At 46.7% G+C, this 17072-nt stretch overlaps 1 protein-coding gene across 6 annotated transcripts in view; it reads right to left on the bottom strand.

The window, feature by feature from the left end:
* Nucleotides 1-457: 457 nt before the first annotated feature.
* The window catches only part of Klhl22 (kelch like family member 22), a 42130-nt gene continuing 25515 nt past the window's right edge, over nucleotides 458-17072 (bottom strand). For all 6 annotated transcript variants that reach the window (XM_060370015.1, XM_021653326.2, XM_021653328.2 and 3 more), the window contains 3 exons: nucleotides 11099-11291; nucleotides 4295-4528; nucleotides 458-1382 (listed from right to left, as the gene is read on the bottom strand). In XM_060370015.1, the coding sequence (XP_060225998.1) occupies nucleotides 1017-1382; nucleotides 4295-4528; nucleotides 11099-11291 (793 nt within the window). In that variant the 3' untranslated portion in view covers nucleotides 458-1016. The remainder of the gene's footprint in view (nucleotides 1383-4294; nucleotides 4529-11098; nucleotides 11292-17072) is intronic.

Genomic DNA, 17072 nt, shown 5'->3' with positions numbered 1-17072 from the left:
GCAAACTTTTGGAGAAATCAGGAAGTGGAAAGAAGGCCCATACAGGTGCCTACAACTGGGCCTGAGCTTTGGTTTCAGTGATACACACTGACACTCATCCCTGGTACCTTAGGTCTTTTTCCTCACACAGACCAGGACTTTCCAGTCCTGCCTCTCCATTTTCATGAAAGGATCGTGTTCTAGGCAAGTGCTTTAGCACTGAGTTGCATGCACCCCAGTCTTCAGAGCTTTCTGACTTAAGACATCAAGTGAGCCATCCTTTCAGCTTGGGGAGCTTATCATCTCTGAAACAGGGTAGTGACCCCTGGTGCCATTTGGTATAGAACAGCCTCAGTTACCATGCCCAGTCCACCCCCCAGGGTGACTGACTTGAAACCTATGCCTCTCTAGATGTCACTCAGGGGCATTGACTGGAGAAGAAAGTAACCCAGACTGTGACCACATTAGACAAAACACCCATTTGCATAATGTTTTATTTTATTTTTCAACAATATTGAGTCAGAAACACACAGCAATGGGGGCATCTCTCCAACACTAGGACCAGTTCCAGGTATGCTGTTTCCTCTGTCCCTTGATAGCTCCCCAGCTGCTCAAGGTCCTGGCTCCAGGTAGCTGAAGCTGCTTCCCAGACCTCGTGGTTCACAAAAAGAAGGGAGCCATGAGCTTTGGCCAAGGCTAGGACTGCTAGCTCCCAGGTCCTCTTGAAGGAGGGACCTTACTTAACTCATCAGGGACCAGACTAAGAAGAAGAAAAGGCCAAACAGAGATGCCAGTCCTTCAGAGTTTACAGAAGATGGGCCTGGTCATTCCTCAGGTGACAGCAACCCCCTTCCCCAGCACTTTCCTTTGTAATGTAATTCACAGCCAGAGAGCTTGCCAAGGCCAGCAGCTGGCTGGTTGAAGTGGAAAAAGGGCAGCTGGTGAACTAGGATGGCTTGGGGAAGGCCCCTACCCTGGGGCCTGGTGTTTTTATCCAGGTCCCCGTGGCCTTTACTGTCCTCAACAGCAGAGAGAACCTAGTCTTCACTAGAGTTGTCAAACTCCTCCCAGTCTGACACACTCATCACCTCAGAGGCCACATCTGCGTCTGCCTGGCTGCGGCTGGGAGTCTCTCGGGGTGGCTCCCGGAGCAGGGAGCGGGGCAGGGTAAGCACGCAGGCCGCAAGGCCTGAGATGGAGTTGTTCAGCTGGGGGCCCTCCTCCCAGCAGTCCTTCTCCATGTCGTAGATGTGCACGTAGCCTGTGCGGGTGCCTCGGTTGTGGGAGCGGCCGCCCAGCACATATATCCTGTTGTCTAGTACGGCAATGCCAGGTTCACCATGCCCAGCTGGGAGTGGGCAGACTGATGACCACTGCCGGGACGTACAGCTGTAGCAAGCCACCTGCAAAGCCAAGACCAAGGTCAACACAGCAAGCTTCTGGGGCAGGTTGCCAGCCCACTCCAGGGCACTTCTGTCGATGGCCAGGTCTACAGTAGCCCACGGGAGGGTGCTCACCTGGGATGGCGCTGCTCTGTCCAGCTGCCAAGACTGAAGCCATGGACCCCACCTGACATCATTCTCCTCACAGCACCCTTACCCATACTCATGCGGAGAGTGTGAAGCAGTTACTTACGCACTACTCATGACCACCAACCTTCTTTTCATAAACAGCCAAGACAGTGAACAAGGACTTGGGGGCTGGAGAGGTGGCTCAGCAGTTAACAGCACTGGCTGCTCTTCCAAAGGTCCTGAGTTCAATTCCCAGCAACCACATGGTGGCTCACAACTGTAATGCCAATTTCAAGGGATCTGACACCTTCACACTAACGCACATAAAATAAAATTAAAAAACAAAAACCAACCAAACAAAAAAAAAGATGGGGAAAATGCTCAATCTACTACTAATCCAAGAAATGTAAAACCAAAATGTCACCTGGTAACTCCAACCATGGGGGAGGAGATCATGAAACCTGGTGCTAACGATGGTATGGCAAAGCTGGCATGCACATCTCACGTATCAGGAAAAGAGTTGAGCAGGTAGTAAAAGACATTTAAATCTCTTCAAGCCAGGGGGGGCGTGACACATGCCTTTAATCCTACCACTTGGGAGAGAGAGGCAGGTGCATCTCTGTGAGTTCAAGCCCAGTCTAGTCTACAGAGTGAGAGCCAGGACAACTACAACGACACAGAGAAACACTGTCTCGAAAAACCAAACCAAACCCCAAACCTCTTCTCCAGTTGAGAAGCAGAAGCCAGTGGCTCCCTGTGAGTTCTAGGCTAGCCTGGTCTATACAACAAGTTGGGGTGTCTATTCAGACCATTTCATAAACAAACAGAACAAAAGCAAAAAAAAAAAAAAAGTCTTATTCTCCTACTTTGCTCCCAAGTGCTAGAGCTACAGGTTTGGGTAACAATGGCTCAAAGTCCTATCTGCTTCACTAAGCAATCAAATCCGTGTTCTAGCTACAACAGACAAAACCATGCTTCTCAATCCAGGAATCCTAAGCTCTGGAGCCTTGAGTGTATTATGTTACATGGCAGAACTGACTTGACAGATGGGATTAAAGGTCATAGGAGGCTTTTGAGGTTTATGTTATGGGTAGACCCACTACATAGTTTTTTGTTGTTTTGATTTGGAGACAGGATCTAAACACGTAACACTGGAAGGCCTGAAACTCTCCATGGAGACCAGGATGGCTTCAAACTTGCAGGGATGCACCTGGCTCTGAAAGCACAGGAGAGAGCCACCCTGGCCAGTTGACAATTCTGATTTAAGAAGCTTTCCCTTAAAACATTTTAGCTTTCTGTTGCTGTAAATTGGTAGAAACCAGTTAAGAGTTTGGACTATTTTTATGAGTTAAAATTCTTATGAGATACAGGGCAGAGGGTAAGCTGCAGCCCTTGTCAGCTACTCCATTTTGAGAGTTTATAGCACCCCATTTTGCTAAGTAGGTCAGGGGGCTAAGGTCAGAGGCCGAAGGTCAACCTCCTCTGATGTTCCTCAGAGATCACCCATCTTGCTTTTTGAGACAGGCACTCTCACTGAGACCTGAGCTCAGCATTTGGGTTAGACTGGCCAGCAGGCTCCAGAGTCTGCCTGTCCTCAGGTCCCAGCACTGGGGATACAAGCAAGCAGCATGCTCATTTTCTAAGGTGTGTTGTGGGGAGTCACACTCTGGGCTCATTTTATGGACTTAGCTATTTTTCTACCCTGGTTAAGTGTACATCTGAGCTAGAATATTTTTAGTTTATTTTGAGACTATAGATATATACTCCTATCATGAATGAAGAAACATCTTTAATTACATAAGAACTCAACATAAGAAAGAAGAAGCCAGAAGAAAGGGGTGAGAAGGAGGACTCTGCCTGCCCTTGCTGCTTGAAGATGAAGTGGTTACCATCGGGGCGGGCAGCCACGACGGGCTAGTCAGGAAACTGGGATGTCTGTCAGCCTGCAGGACTGATGACTGTGTGAATGAATTCATGTTATTTAGGTTTGTGGTGACTGGTGACAAAAATAATAAGAAATTTACACACCAGGTCAGGTTCTCCCCATGGGAGAAAGTGTTAATCCAGGTGGCCAAGCCACACTCTCAGAGTGGCTACAAAGTGAGGTCAAGGCCAGCCTAGGCAGCTGAGTGAAGCCCTACCTCAAAATATAAAGTAAAGAGACATCTGCAGATTAACTCTGTGGTAGAAAGTGTCTCTAGCATACCTGAGATGCTGGATTTAATTGATTTCCTAATGAGAGAGAGAGAGAGAGAGAGAGAGAGAGAGAGAGAGAGACTGACTAAGTGTTAAACTGGAAAATGCTGGGAACAAATGCTGTCGAGAAAAGCACATTTGTTTCTTTAATTTCTTTTCACTGCATAGCTCAGGCTGGTCTCACACTTGCAATCCTACCACCTCAGCCTCTGAGTGCTGGGGTACAGGAATGGACACGTGGCTTGGAAGAGCGAGAAGGAAGTCAGAGACAGACTGAAAACCAACAGTGCAAGTACAGGGTGTGAATGCTTCTGCTTTGTATAGTCTTTGTTAGAAGGTCTACAAGGTGGGTATGTTAACTTCTTGATGAAAACACACTAACTAAAGGCACAAGTGAGACCACTAGGAGGACATATGGATGCGTTATACAGAATGTGCAGCATTAACTTGGATGATACGTTGGTATGGGTTCAGCAAGTGTAACACACGTGTCCTTCTGGTGACGAGTGAGTACAGTGGGAAGGCATGCATGCATGAAACCAGAGGGGACAAGGGGACTCCCAGACCTTCTGCTCAGTTCTAAAGAGAGCAGCCTGGGCCCTGCTCACCTGGTGCACATCCCTCCTGTAGCCCGCATCATTGTTGCTGCCTCCGATCACAAACAGCTTGTCATGGAGGGCAGCCATGCCATGCCAGGCACGTCGCACGGGCCCGTCAGCCAGAGTATGCCACGTGTTGCTTCCTGGGTCGTAGCAGTGCGTCTCTTTTAGGTAGTCCTCTCCTCTGCGGCCACAGGTAATGTACATCTTCCCCTGCAGAGTGGTGCCTGCGTGGGCATACACCTGTTTGGAGCCACCAAGAAAGGCAGAGAGTGGGCAAGAAGGCAGTCAGGAAGGCGGTCAGGCAGCCTCTATGAGGCTGCCACCACCACTCTGCCCCTGCCTGAACACACAGCCATCAAGCTTCCCCACATCTGACGAACTGGAGTTGTACTAGATCCATAACCACCCTACTTGCTGCCCTCTAAGCTCTTTCTAACAGGGTATGTGATCTACAGACCCAGAGATTAAATGTAATCTTTGTGTTTCTTTGCCCCTAAAGGAAGCACCTGAATGAGGAACAAGAAAATCAAGGCCCACTCTCCAAGCTGCCAGAGAAATACAACCATTAACAAAGATCTGCCTTTGGTGGCTTCAACTCTCCAACAGCCACCCTTTCCAAATCTGTCTGCAGATAGTCCCCCACAGAAAGTGGGCTGGAAGGAAGATTGAGACAAAGCATAAAATATGGTTGACTCTCTTTATCCATGGGTTCATGGCTCCGGATTCAACCAAAACTAAGACAAAAAATACTCAAATCAATATACTGCCTCTGTACTGAACATGTACAGAGATTCAGTCTTCCATATAAAACAATCTACAGGGGGCTGGAGAGATGGCTCAGAGGTTAAGAGCACTGGCTGTTCTTCCAGAAGTCCTGAGTTCAATTTCCAGCCACAATATGGTGGCTCCCAACCATCTACAATGAGAACTCGTGTCCTCTTATGGCCTGCAGGTGTACATGGAGGCAGAACACTGTATACATAATAAATCTTTAAAAAATTTAGAAATCATTTATATTGTACCAGGTACTATAAGAAACACAATGGTGACTTAAAAAAAAAAAAAGACTTATTTATTTGTTTTATGTTATATGAACACTCCGTCTTCATGCACACCAGAAGATTTCATTAAATCAGATTCCATTAAAGATGGTTGTAAGCCACCATGTGGTTGCTGGGAATTGAACTCACGACCTCTGGAAGAGCAATCTTAAGTGCTGAGTCATCTCTCCAGCTCCCAGTGATGTGTAGGAGACTGAACACATGGGCTTGCAAATGAAGGCCAACATCCTGCCACTTCGCCATACTGCCAGTCTTTCTATTTTTTTTTATGAGAGAGGGGGTCTCATGTATCTCAGGTTGGCCTAGAACATACTATGCAGCCAAGAATGACCCTGAATCTCTGCTGTTTCTGCCTCCATCTCACAACGTTAGGCAGGATTAGAGGTGTGTGCGTGACAACAGGTTTACTTCATGCTGAGGAATAAACGCGGGGCTTTTCATGCATATTTCATGCCACTCTACCAACTGGCTTACATTCCTGCCCCCATATCTCTTTCTCTTTCTTTCTTCTCTCATATATTATTTCCCAACCACAGTTTTCCCTTCCTCCCCTCCCTCTTGGTGATTTTTAAGACAGGGTCTTACAGTGTAGTTCTAGCCAGTACTGGAACTCACGCAGTTCCAGGCTGACCTAGAACTCACAGAGATCCACCTGGCTCTGCCTCGTGAGTACTGGGATTTAAGGAGTAGGGCACCACACCCAGCAACCCCTACATGGTTTTTCTTTTGTTTTGTTACGTTCAGAAAAAGTCTGGCTCTCTGTAGCCCAGATTGACCTTGAACTTTTGATCTTCCTGTATCCACCTTCCAAGTAGCTATATTAGGCTTAACAGTATAGGCCTGGATATGTAAGTTTTACACAAATACGGTTACACCACCTTATCCAAGGAACTTCAGCCTCACGCATCTCACTGTCCTTGGGGGATGCTGAAACTAACCAGTTTGGGTTACAAGGGACAACTATATAAAGAACACTCTCACTTCAGTGATGGTGTGTGTGACAGGAAAGGGAGATTGGTCCAATGCTCTTGACTCAAGGACTTCCCACCCCTCTTTTGGCAGCTGTGTTACTGTGACCCACCACCCAACCACACATGCCAGCACTGGCCCCTCTAGGTCTTACTGACTCACACCCACAGCCAACAGAAGACTCTGACTGTTCGGGAGAAAGGAACTCTGTGGAATGCTGGAGACTCCAGGGCTGTGTCATGGGACTGGTTACTAGGTCACATGGGTAGCACGAGGAGCTGGAGCAGCAGGCTGACCGTGCAAAAGTTTGAATCTTCTTCCATCACAGGTAGCAGTCTGGGGAGGTTACTTTATTTCCAAAGAATAATTTTGAGATTAAAGGCTCCCCTGCTTCCTTCCAGAAGCTTCTCTAAACAGTGAGAGTTTGCATTCATGTACTACAACATCCTGATCAGGTTACTGATACTGATGTCATCTCCGGACATTCCTGCCACCACTAGCATCTTCTAGTTGTTCTTTAAAGTGTGAACCAAAATATAAACACTTATGTTAAAACCAAACAGAAATGGAGCTGGAAGACCATGGAAGGTCCTTATGCATAGCTGCTGACAATAAGATCCATTATGAGAAACTCCAGAGAAGTCTTTCCTAAAAGGAGACCTCTCCAGCCACAGTCACAACTCCTGCAAGGAGCACCTGAGGCCAAAGGAGTTTACTCTCCAACAGCTCATGTGTAGCTTTGTCTTTATCGTGTGTGTGTGTGTGTGTGTGTGTGCTGGGGGTTGTTCTGGTGCTTCTGTGTATTCAAATGTTAAATACTGGTCCTCAAGGTCTGGTTGCCATCCAACCAACAGAAGTACATTTTTATGTACACCGAATGATGGGTAAACTTTGCTCCCTTATTATCAATGATTAGCCAATAAAGAAAGACCGGAGCCTGTAGCTGTGCAAACAGGCAGGCAGCGCTTCAGTTCCTGGGGCAACTGGGAGAGGAGAGAGAAGAGAAGGAAAAGATGGAGATAGAGGATGTGGCCTGATGGAGCAGATCCAGCCCAGACAAGCTTAGAAAATGTTTAAATTGTACCTGCCCAGTTATTGTGCTAAAGCTGTTTAAATAGGTCTCTGTCTCAAATATTGGGGGGGGGGTAGTGATGTCACAGAATAGCCTTTCAGAGTTTAATAAATATTCTCCCCTTGCCCACTTTGGACATGTCTGTCTACAGTCCATCATAGTACACATATCTCCTGAACAAGCAAACACTTGGCTTTAGAGAGTTGGTCTCTATTATTCAGTTTAGGTTGACAATAGTCACAACCAGTTCTCTCCTGGCTCAAACCTCTGTATTTAATTTCTGACAACCACCCTTATTTCTACAATACTGTCATTTCAAGAACATCATGAGCCAGGGAGAGGTGGTGCACACCTTTAATCCCAGCGCTTGGGAGGCAAAGACAGATGGATCTCTATGAGTTCTAGGTCAGCCTGGTCTACAGAGTGAGTTACATGACAGCCAAGGCTACGCAGAGAAACCCTGTTTCAAAAATACAAAAACAAACAAACAAAACAAAAACAAAAATCATACAAATAAAATAGAATAGGTTTTGGTTTCTTTTGTTCTGAAATAAGGCCTTTCTATCTGGGAACTCTCTAGGTAGACCAGGCTGGCCTCAAACTCAAAAAGATTCCCCCTGCCTCTGCCTCTCAAGTGCTAGGATTAAAGGTGTGTGCCATCTCACCAGTCTGAAAATAGAACCTTTTACAACGGGCTTTCTGTTCCAGTTCATTTTTATTGCTGTGACTCTACCCGTCTATTTAGCCATTTACGTGTTGGAAGACATCTCAATTGTTTACAGTTTCTGGCTATTATCCAAAAAGGTGGCTATGAATATCTATGGCAAAAGTCTTCATTTCTCCAGGATAAATCCCCAAGATGGCAAGCACTGAGTTTCAAGGCAGCTAGGGGCTGCTTCAACTCTTCTAGAAAGCATACTATTTTACATTCTCAAGGCCAAAGTTTAAGAGACACAAGTGACCCTGTGCAGCATGGCCAACATCTGCTCCAGCACCCTGACAGGCAGTACTCACCGTGGCTTTGTGTGCATCTCCTGGAAGTGAACAATGCTATTTTCTCCTGTGTTCATCTGTCATCTATCTTCTCAGTGAAGTCCCTTCCACTTCCTTTCTCTCCAGAGCAGCCTCACAGGTATGTTTAAGGTGTACAGCCCAAAGATTGACTTGCCTTCTTATGGTTCAGACATGTATTACATGGCGTACATGTGTTTTCTGCTACTCAGTAATTCCTTTTGCACATCTCTTTTTTAAAAACTTGGGGGTGGAGCTTGTGAGATGGTTCAGTTCCTCAAAGTACCTGCTGCCCACTCCAAGGACCCTGGTTTGATCACTAGGATCCATATGGTGGAACGTGAGAACTAATTCCTGAAAGCTGTTCTCTGACATTGACAGGTACCCCTGCCATACACAAACAAATAAATAAATACACTTTCTTTTTTAAAAGTCTTTTGCCAGCAAGAGTTTTTGGTTTTGGAAAGATCCAATTTATCAGTTTTTCTTTTTCATGGCTCATGTGTTTGGCATCAAGTTTAAAAACTCACCTGGTCCGTATTCTGTTTTTGTTTTGTCCTTTTGGTTAAGGTAAGAGTCTTGCAGCTGGGTGTGGTGGCGCACGCCTGTGATCCCAGCACTCAGGGAGGCAGAGACATGTGGATCTCTGTGAGTTTGAGGCCAGCCTGGTCTACAGAGTGAGTTCTCGGACAGCCAAGGCTACAAAGCAAAACCCTGTCTCAAAAAACCAGAAGGAAAAAAAAACTAAAAAGATAGTCTTGCTATGAAGCCCTGGAATTGGCCATGTAGAAAGGCTGGTCTCAAATTTGCTGAGCTGTTCTTGCCTGTCTCCTAGAACTGAGATCACAGGCACATGTCACCACATCTGGCTCCGGCTTAGTTTCATTTGTCTAAAAGGTCGTGTTTTACATTTAAGTCTATGAACTACTTTGAGTGACCTCAAAATCACTCCTAGGTCCCGCATTTCCCTCTACTTCCACAGGCCTGGTCCAGCCCTAGACTAACACAGGTCCTAGCACTGCCCTCCATACTCATTTTCAGGCTCCCTAGGCTTTCTGCTCTTCACAAGGAGTCTTCAAGCCTGTCCCTCTCAAAACAGATTAGTAACCCCCTGTCCTGGGAGGTCCTCTGAAAATGGCTAATTTTTTTTCAGGCCTTGCTCCGACAGTCAGATAGACACTTTCCAAATAACACATCTCCACCTCATCCTTCAAAGTCCTGATTCCTCCACTTCAGCCTTCCTCATTTCCTTCATCTATTTGTTGTAATTGTAACTACTTCAGTGGTTTCTGGGTGATTAATGAGCCTCTTTTGCAACCCACTTGGTGGAGGAGGGTTTGTCATTTGTCTCCACTGCATCTCCGTGATTTAGTACACAGGAGCTGGTTAATAGAAGAGGTGACCACATGCCTGAAGGAATGAAAGCTACTAGTTGCCGAAGTAAGTTGCGTGAAGCTCAAGACTGCTCCTCTGTGGCCAAGATGAAGATGTGCAGCTCTGCCCACAGTCTCAGACAGAGGTCAAGCCCTTACCCAAACTCCTGGAATAGAATCTACAAGACCTCAAAAGATCCCAGACACTCCATGCAGAATCTACCCCTTTCCCCAGAACTGGGCAGGGCTTCCTTCCCTGCAAAGAAGCTGAAGAGCAAGGTCTAGCACAGCATGGCTGGGTGCCTGTTCTGCTGTGACTTGGGCAGAGGATCCCCATCCCAATCCACTTAGGTTAGTCTTTTTTTTTTTTTGGGGGGGGTAGGGTTTCTCTGTGTAGCCTTGACTGTCCTGGACTTGCTTTGTAGACTCGGTTGGTCTCAAACTCACAGAGATACACTTGCCTCTGCTTCCCAGTGCTAAGATTATAGGTATGTGTCACTACGCCTGGCTCAAGACCTATTTCTTGCCTCAGGATCCACAGATGGTTTGGGGCTAGGACATAAAAAGAATAAGAAGCACTCTCATAGAGCATTACCTTTGCAGCCAGGCAGTGGTGGTGGACATCTTTAACCCCAGCACTTGGGAGGCAAAGGCAGCCGGATCTCTGTGAGTTTGAGGCCAGCCTGGTCTACAGAGTGAGTTCTAAGATAGCCAAGGCTACACAGAGAAACCCTGTCTCAAAAAACCAATAAGAAAAAAAGAAAAGCTTATCTTCGCATAATTTTAAATATACATCATTAAATATACATAATATAATTTAAATATACATAATTTTAAATATCTCTAAACTGGACTAAACTAAGTACTATGCTTTATGCATATGATTATTACTGTCTTTAATAAAGATAAAACCTCCAAATTATCTTGTGGCCGCTGGAAGGTCCAGCGGCTCTGCGCTCCTGTAGAGGAATCTGAAAGACCTGTGAGTCAGGCTGCCCTCCAGTCTCTTGGAGTCCCCATGTTTTGAAATATCTGGAAATCTTCCAGCTTGTGTCAGTAATAGATAAGGGGACAAGGTGAGTAGCACTCTTACCACAGAAAACTCTCAAGGGGCAATGGTCTGAAGAATGAAATCGGAATGCTGAATGCAATGCCTCCTGATACGCCCTCCAATACATTCCATACAGGGTCCTGGGATAGACAAGGCCTCTGCCTACCAGGCCTGACTCCCTGACCCCGGACCAGGACCAGCCTTGACACCTGGGCCTCAGAGTACAACCCACAGGAAGAAACCTGAGGGGTGCCTATCGGAAGGCTTCCTTACCTCCCTCTTGAGTGGGGCCACATAGTCCCAGGAGTTGGTGGCAGGGTCATAGCGCTCCACAGCATTCAGGTCATTGTGGTAGTCACGGCCAGCCACAGCATAGATGTACTTCCCTACGACACACACACACAGGTCTGCATGTTCCTGCTGCAAGGACTGGATCTGGAACCAGCGGTTGTGCCTTGGGTCATACCTTCAAAGGACATGCAGACAGTATGTCACTGACTAGGAGAGCAACTTGCCTTTCAGGCCTATACTTCCTACTCCCCACTTCTTTGCTGCAGCCTTGTCTGAGCATCCTCCATCCTGGCAGTTAGGACCTGCTGATCCAGAGCCATGACAGCAGACGCGTGGAACACAGGGTACTTACAACATGGCCTAGAAATGCAGCCAGGAACCTTATAGGTACAGCCGATAGGGTGGGTATCTATACCAACACCCACCACAGGCTGCCCAACAGGTGTTTCTACGGCCACCTTCCTCTCAACTGTGTACAGGAAGGCCAAAATTACAGTGACTCACCCAGATGGCTACTCCAGCCTCCTCCACCCTGTGCACCCTGTTCTTACTACAGTCCTAAGTTCCCCTCAGCCCAGTTAGGGAAGTCTTATCCACCCCACACCCTCGGGGTATCCCTGCCAAAATGGGCAGTCAACTCTCACCTTAACTTCTGGTCACCAGAGGGCAGGATCCTGGCAGATTCCAGGGAACCCCACTAAAGGAAATAGAACCCACTGAAGGAAAAAGATGATGCTGACTACACGAAGCCAAGAGGATTCTGTTCAGGAGCAGGAAGGCTGCTGGGCTTGGTCTAGCCTGGGAATAATCAGGCAGGAGATCCATGGGGGGAAAGGGTCTGAGGCAGGAAGGGAGGGACATGCACCTTTTTTAATCCATTGCTGAGAGCAGCACTCTCAAGCACTGTTACTACAGATGACTGTCCTGATTCCAGCCATGCTATGCTACTCTCAGCATCCAGGCTTGCAGAGCCAGCCTGTCACTGCTGCCCAACCTCAGTCAGCCCTTTTGTTACGCCTCTTACTCACTTTCGCCCAAACAAGGCTTCCTCTCCCCACCAGGGCATTCTCAGTGACGCAGCATTCCACCTGTCACCTGCTGGTCTCTACTGTATTTCAGATCGACCTGGAAGTTGACTTAGCTGGCCTCAATAGAGCCCTGCATTCCCCATGTCCTTCTGCTCCCAACAACACCAGCAAAACCCATGCTCTATAGTCTGAAACACCCGAGCCCACACCCGAGTCCCTCCAGAGCCTGAGTCCGTCCTCATTTTCTGTCTTCTTTGCCACACTATGGACTCTAGGCAAGTGTTCTAAAACAAAGCTACATTCCCAGCCCTCTTTTTACCTTAAAAAAATTTAAATACTTATGTATTTTATGTATAAGTACTCTATTTGCATAGATGCCTAAATGATAGAGGAGGGCATTGGATTCCATTAAAAATGTTTGTGAGCCAACTTACAGGTGCTGGGAACCAAACCCAGGTCCTCTGGGAGAGCATTAAGTTCTTTTAACATCTGAGCGATCTCTCCAGTACTACCTTTTGAAAAACTGAGCCAGGGTCTCACGAAGCAGACTGACAAACCTGCCATCTGGGTAGATGGAGCTGTCTGCTGCCTTTCCTGTACACTGGCCTTCTTTATGCCTGTCCATTCTCCTCCCTGTTTTCAGTTCAGCCACGTCAGACTCTGCTTCCCCACCACAGTTAAAGAACGCTCTCTGGAGCTTTGCACCTGACTCTCTCCAGTCTTCAGCCTCAGTTTCTTTTTTTTTCTTTCTCTCTCTCTCTCTCTCTCTCTCTCTCTCTCTCTCTCTCTCTCTCTTTCTTTCTTTCTTTGAGACGAGATTTCTCTGTGGAAATCCTCCCAGAGATCCACCTGCCTCTTCCTCCCGAGTGCTGGCGTTATAGGTGTGCACCACCACACCTGGCTCAGCCTCAGCTTCTTAGGCTGAATTTCCTGGGATCTTGTTGCTTTAGGCTTAAGGAAACACACACACTGAAACTATAGGTTCTTCCCCACTCACAAGGTCTTAGTCATAACTAAGACTGGCACGGAACTTGCTAAGTAGACCAAGCAGGCCTTTATACCCCAATCCTCCTGCCTCAGTGCCCCAAGCACTAGGATTCCAGGCATCCATGACCATGGTCAGCTGGCCGAGCTCCTCTTTGCTGACGCCATCTTCTACTTTGTTTTTGTTTGTATTATGTTTGTGTGTTCCTGATGACAATGCATGCCACGGCCTGCATGGGAAGGCCAGAGGACAACTGTGTGAAGTCTGTTCCTTCCATTTTTGAATGGCTTCCAGGAATTGAATACAGACTGCCAGTCTTATGTGGCAAGAACCTTTACCTACTGAGCCATATCACTGGTCTCGAGTGTTTGTTTCTTTATTTTAACACAGGGTCTCAGGCTGGACTCAAACTCCCTAGATAGTCTGGCCCTCCTGTCTCCACCTCCCAAATACTAGAATTACAGGTGTGCACTACACCTGGTTTTAGTTTTTTTTTTTTTTTTTAGTCAGAATAGATTTTGTTAAGTAATATTTTTCCTAGTTAAAAATAAGCTTCAAGTGCTGGAAAAAATGTCTCTGTGAATAAAGGTGCTTTCTGCCAAGCCTGATGATTTGAGTTCTACCCCTGGAACCAGCAGGGTGGAAGGAGAAAACAAACTCCTACAAGTTGTCCTCTGGTCTCTAATCTAAGCGCTATGGCCCGTGCACACTCACACACTAAACAGATGTTTTTGAAAACAAAGGTCAATGTCTAGTGTCTTCTTCTATCACTTTCCACCTTGTATTCTGTAAGTCTCTCACCAAACCTGGAGCTCATTTCTGGCTGCACTGGCTGGCCCGCAGGCCCGCAGGCCCCTCCTGCCACATACTGGGGTTCTAGATGAGCACTGCCACATCCGGACTGTCTTACGGGATCTGAATGAAAGTCCTCATGGTTGTGAAGCAAGCTCTTCACAGACTAAGCCATCTTCCCAGCCAAAATTCAGTAGTACATGTAACGGTAATTCATCTAACAGTACTATGGACTGAATGTCTGTGTTCCAAAAAAATCCATGTGAAAGCCATCAAATCCACTTTGACAGCACTCTGGGACATAATTAGGTCTTGTGGATGAAGAGCTCAGGATAGAATTAGTGCCTATTAAGAAGAGATGAAGCCAGGTGCAATGGCACACGCCTGTGATCCCAGCACTCGGGAAGGCAGAAGTAGGTAGATGTCTGTGAGTCTGAAGGCAGCCTGGGCTACAGAGTGAGTTCCAGGACAGCCAGGGCTACATAGAGAAACTGTTTATAAAAACCATTAAAAAAACAAACAAACAAACAAACAAAACGGGAAGAGACGAGAACTCTCTCTCTACTATGTGGGGGCACAGCGAGAAAGGGTCCTCAACAGACTCAATCAGCTGACCTTCCAGAACCGACATTATGAGAAACAGCAGTTTGGTATGTAAGCTACCTACTTGTATTTGTTATAGCAGCCAAATTTTTCTAAGATGATAATTTTAATTCACATACTTGAACTGCCAAATTATTATAAATTGAGAGGTAAAATCTAGGTTCAAACATGATCTGGTGGTCTTGTTTGTTTGGTTTGTTTTTTCAGTATTTCCATAACTGTTAGTGGCGTGGTGGTGTACACACTGAGGTACCAGGGACTAAACCTATAGATCTGTGCCTACCATCAAGCTTCTATCCCTGGGCTATACCACCCCCGGCCCACCGTTCCTTTTTTGTTTGAAATGAGGCCTTACTGTGAAGACTGACTGGCCAGGATGTGGCTATGCTACGTGGCCAAGGCTGGCCGGGAAGTGATTAAAGGTATGCACCACCACACTAGCTAGGCTCAGCCCTGTTTTCACTGTTTGGTGACAGTGTCTCACTAAGTTCCCCAGGCTGAATCTGAACTCACTCAGTAGCCCAGGCAAATCCTGAACTGATAATCCTTCTGCCTCAGCCTCTTAAGCAGCAAAGATTCCAGGCCTTGTGCTGCCTACCATACACAAGGCAGAGTCATCGGTGAGGCTTCCTCAACTGAGAAATGTCTCCCTAAGATCAGGCTGTAGACGAGCCTGCAGGGCATTTTCTTAATTAGTGCTGATGTTGAAGGACTCAGCCCATTGTACATGACAGGAACCATGCTGAGCAAACCATAGGAAGCTAGCCAGTAAGCAACTCTCCTCCACAGCCTCTGAAGCAGTTCCTACCTCCATGCTCCTGTCCTACTCAGTTCCTGCTCTCACTTTCGATGATGAACTGTTATATGGAACTATGAGTGAAATAAACTCTTCCCCAGCGTGCTTTTGGCTACGGTGTGTCATCATAGTCACAGTGACCAGATAGGCCTGGTCCTCAGCTTGGCAGTTTGGGGAGGTATTATGGACCTGCCTGGGTCATTGAGAAGCCTGTTTCAGTTGCACATAACTCCTATCCTAGCATTAGGCAAGCAGAGGCAGGAGGACATGGTTTATGCAGATTTATGGGCCAGCCGCGATTGCAGAATAAGACCCCACCTTTGTTTGTTTGTTTGGTTTTGTTTTTTGAGATATTCTTTGTGTAGCCCTGGCTGCCCTGGAACTCGCTCTGTAGACCAGGCTGGCCTCAAACTCAGAGATCCACCTGCTTCTGCCTCCTGAATGCCGAAATTAAAGGAGTACACCACCACCACCCTGCTTTTTCTTTTTCTTTTTGTTCGATTTGTTGTTGTTGTTAAGACTCTGTCTTTAATAAACACAAAAACAAAACTGTGTGACTCTGGATCCCTGGTCTCTCCCTTCCGTGTCCCAGGCCACGATGTGACACCAGGTTCAGTGCTGGTCCATGGCCATGTGCCCTCACGGAGGACAAACCAATGGGTACACTCCACATACTGTATGATCTTGGGTTTTAAGCTTCTCAAAGTGTGCAGAAAATAATGTTCTCTCTTATCAACTAGTTGCTTTAGATGTTGTAGAGCCAATATATTTGTATATATGAATGCAAAGAAAAAAAAGTACCAGGGGAAACAAAGACAATCAGTGTGTTTCACAAGACAATTTCTTTCAGTTTCTACACAGAGCTCTAGGTCATACCTGCTAAACACTGCCTCCTCAGATTGCAAAACCTTATTTACTGTAAAATACTGTTTCCTGATAGTCTAAGAGCTTATAAATTTTAAATCCGGTGAACTGTGAAAAGGAAAAAGAAGCAAACACAACTTCAGGGATTCAGTTACTGTGATATCCCAGCAATTGGGAGATGAAGGCAGAATGATCACAAATTCAAGGTCATTCTCATTACTCAGCTAGTGAAAGTTTGACAGCCCCCCCCCAAAAAAACCCCCCCACAAAAGTGCTGGGGTGGAAGCTGGGACCTTATACATACTAGGGAAGCATGCAACACTGAGCTGCACCCCCAGCTTTGCAAGGTTTGAGATGGCTAGGAAGTAAAGGAAGCTTTCATTCTGTAGAAATGACAGGCACCCTGTCAGCTGGCAGGCAGGCCCTGGCCCTAGTTGACACCGCCAACCTTATATATTTCTGTTCCTTTGATCCCACCTGTCATGATCCAAGTTCGGCTCCCAGCTGTCAGTGCTCTGGAGTTTGCAGCTCTGACTGGCTAAGGCAGGATGACTCCAGCCCAACAGCTGGAAGAAGAGCCCTCAGGCTTGACCTGAGGAAAACCAAATTCATCCCTACTCACTGGAGACAGGACTCAGTTAGAGAGGAAGTGAGTCATTTCCTTCTTTCTGAGCTCTCCATTCCAACCATCTATCTAATCACAATGTGTTATAGGCAGGTTTAAGTCTCACCAGTTTACCAAAGGTGACTGCTTCCTAGGGCCAGATCAGAAATGACCAAGAAAAGGCTGTTTTCTTCCTGGTCAGTATCACCACGCTTGCTTAACTCATGTGGCAGGGTCAGGCCAGAGTCCAGCTTCACCGTGACAGCCAAAGACAGAACTTGAAT

This window comes from Meriones unguiculatus, chromosome 17, assembly GCF_030254825.1.
Source record: "Meriones unguiculatus strain TT.TT164.6M chromosome 17, Bangor_MerUng_6.1, whole genome shotgun sequence".
NCBI classification, from domain to species: domain Eukaryota; kingdom Metazoa; phylum Chordata; class Mammalia; order Rodentia; family Muridae; genus Meriones; species Meriones unguiculatus.
This window is presented reverse-complemented; position numbering and strand designations above follow the sequence as displayed.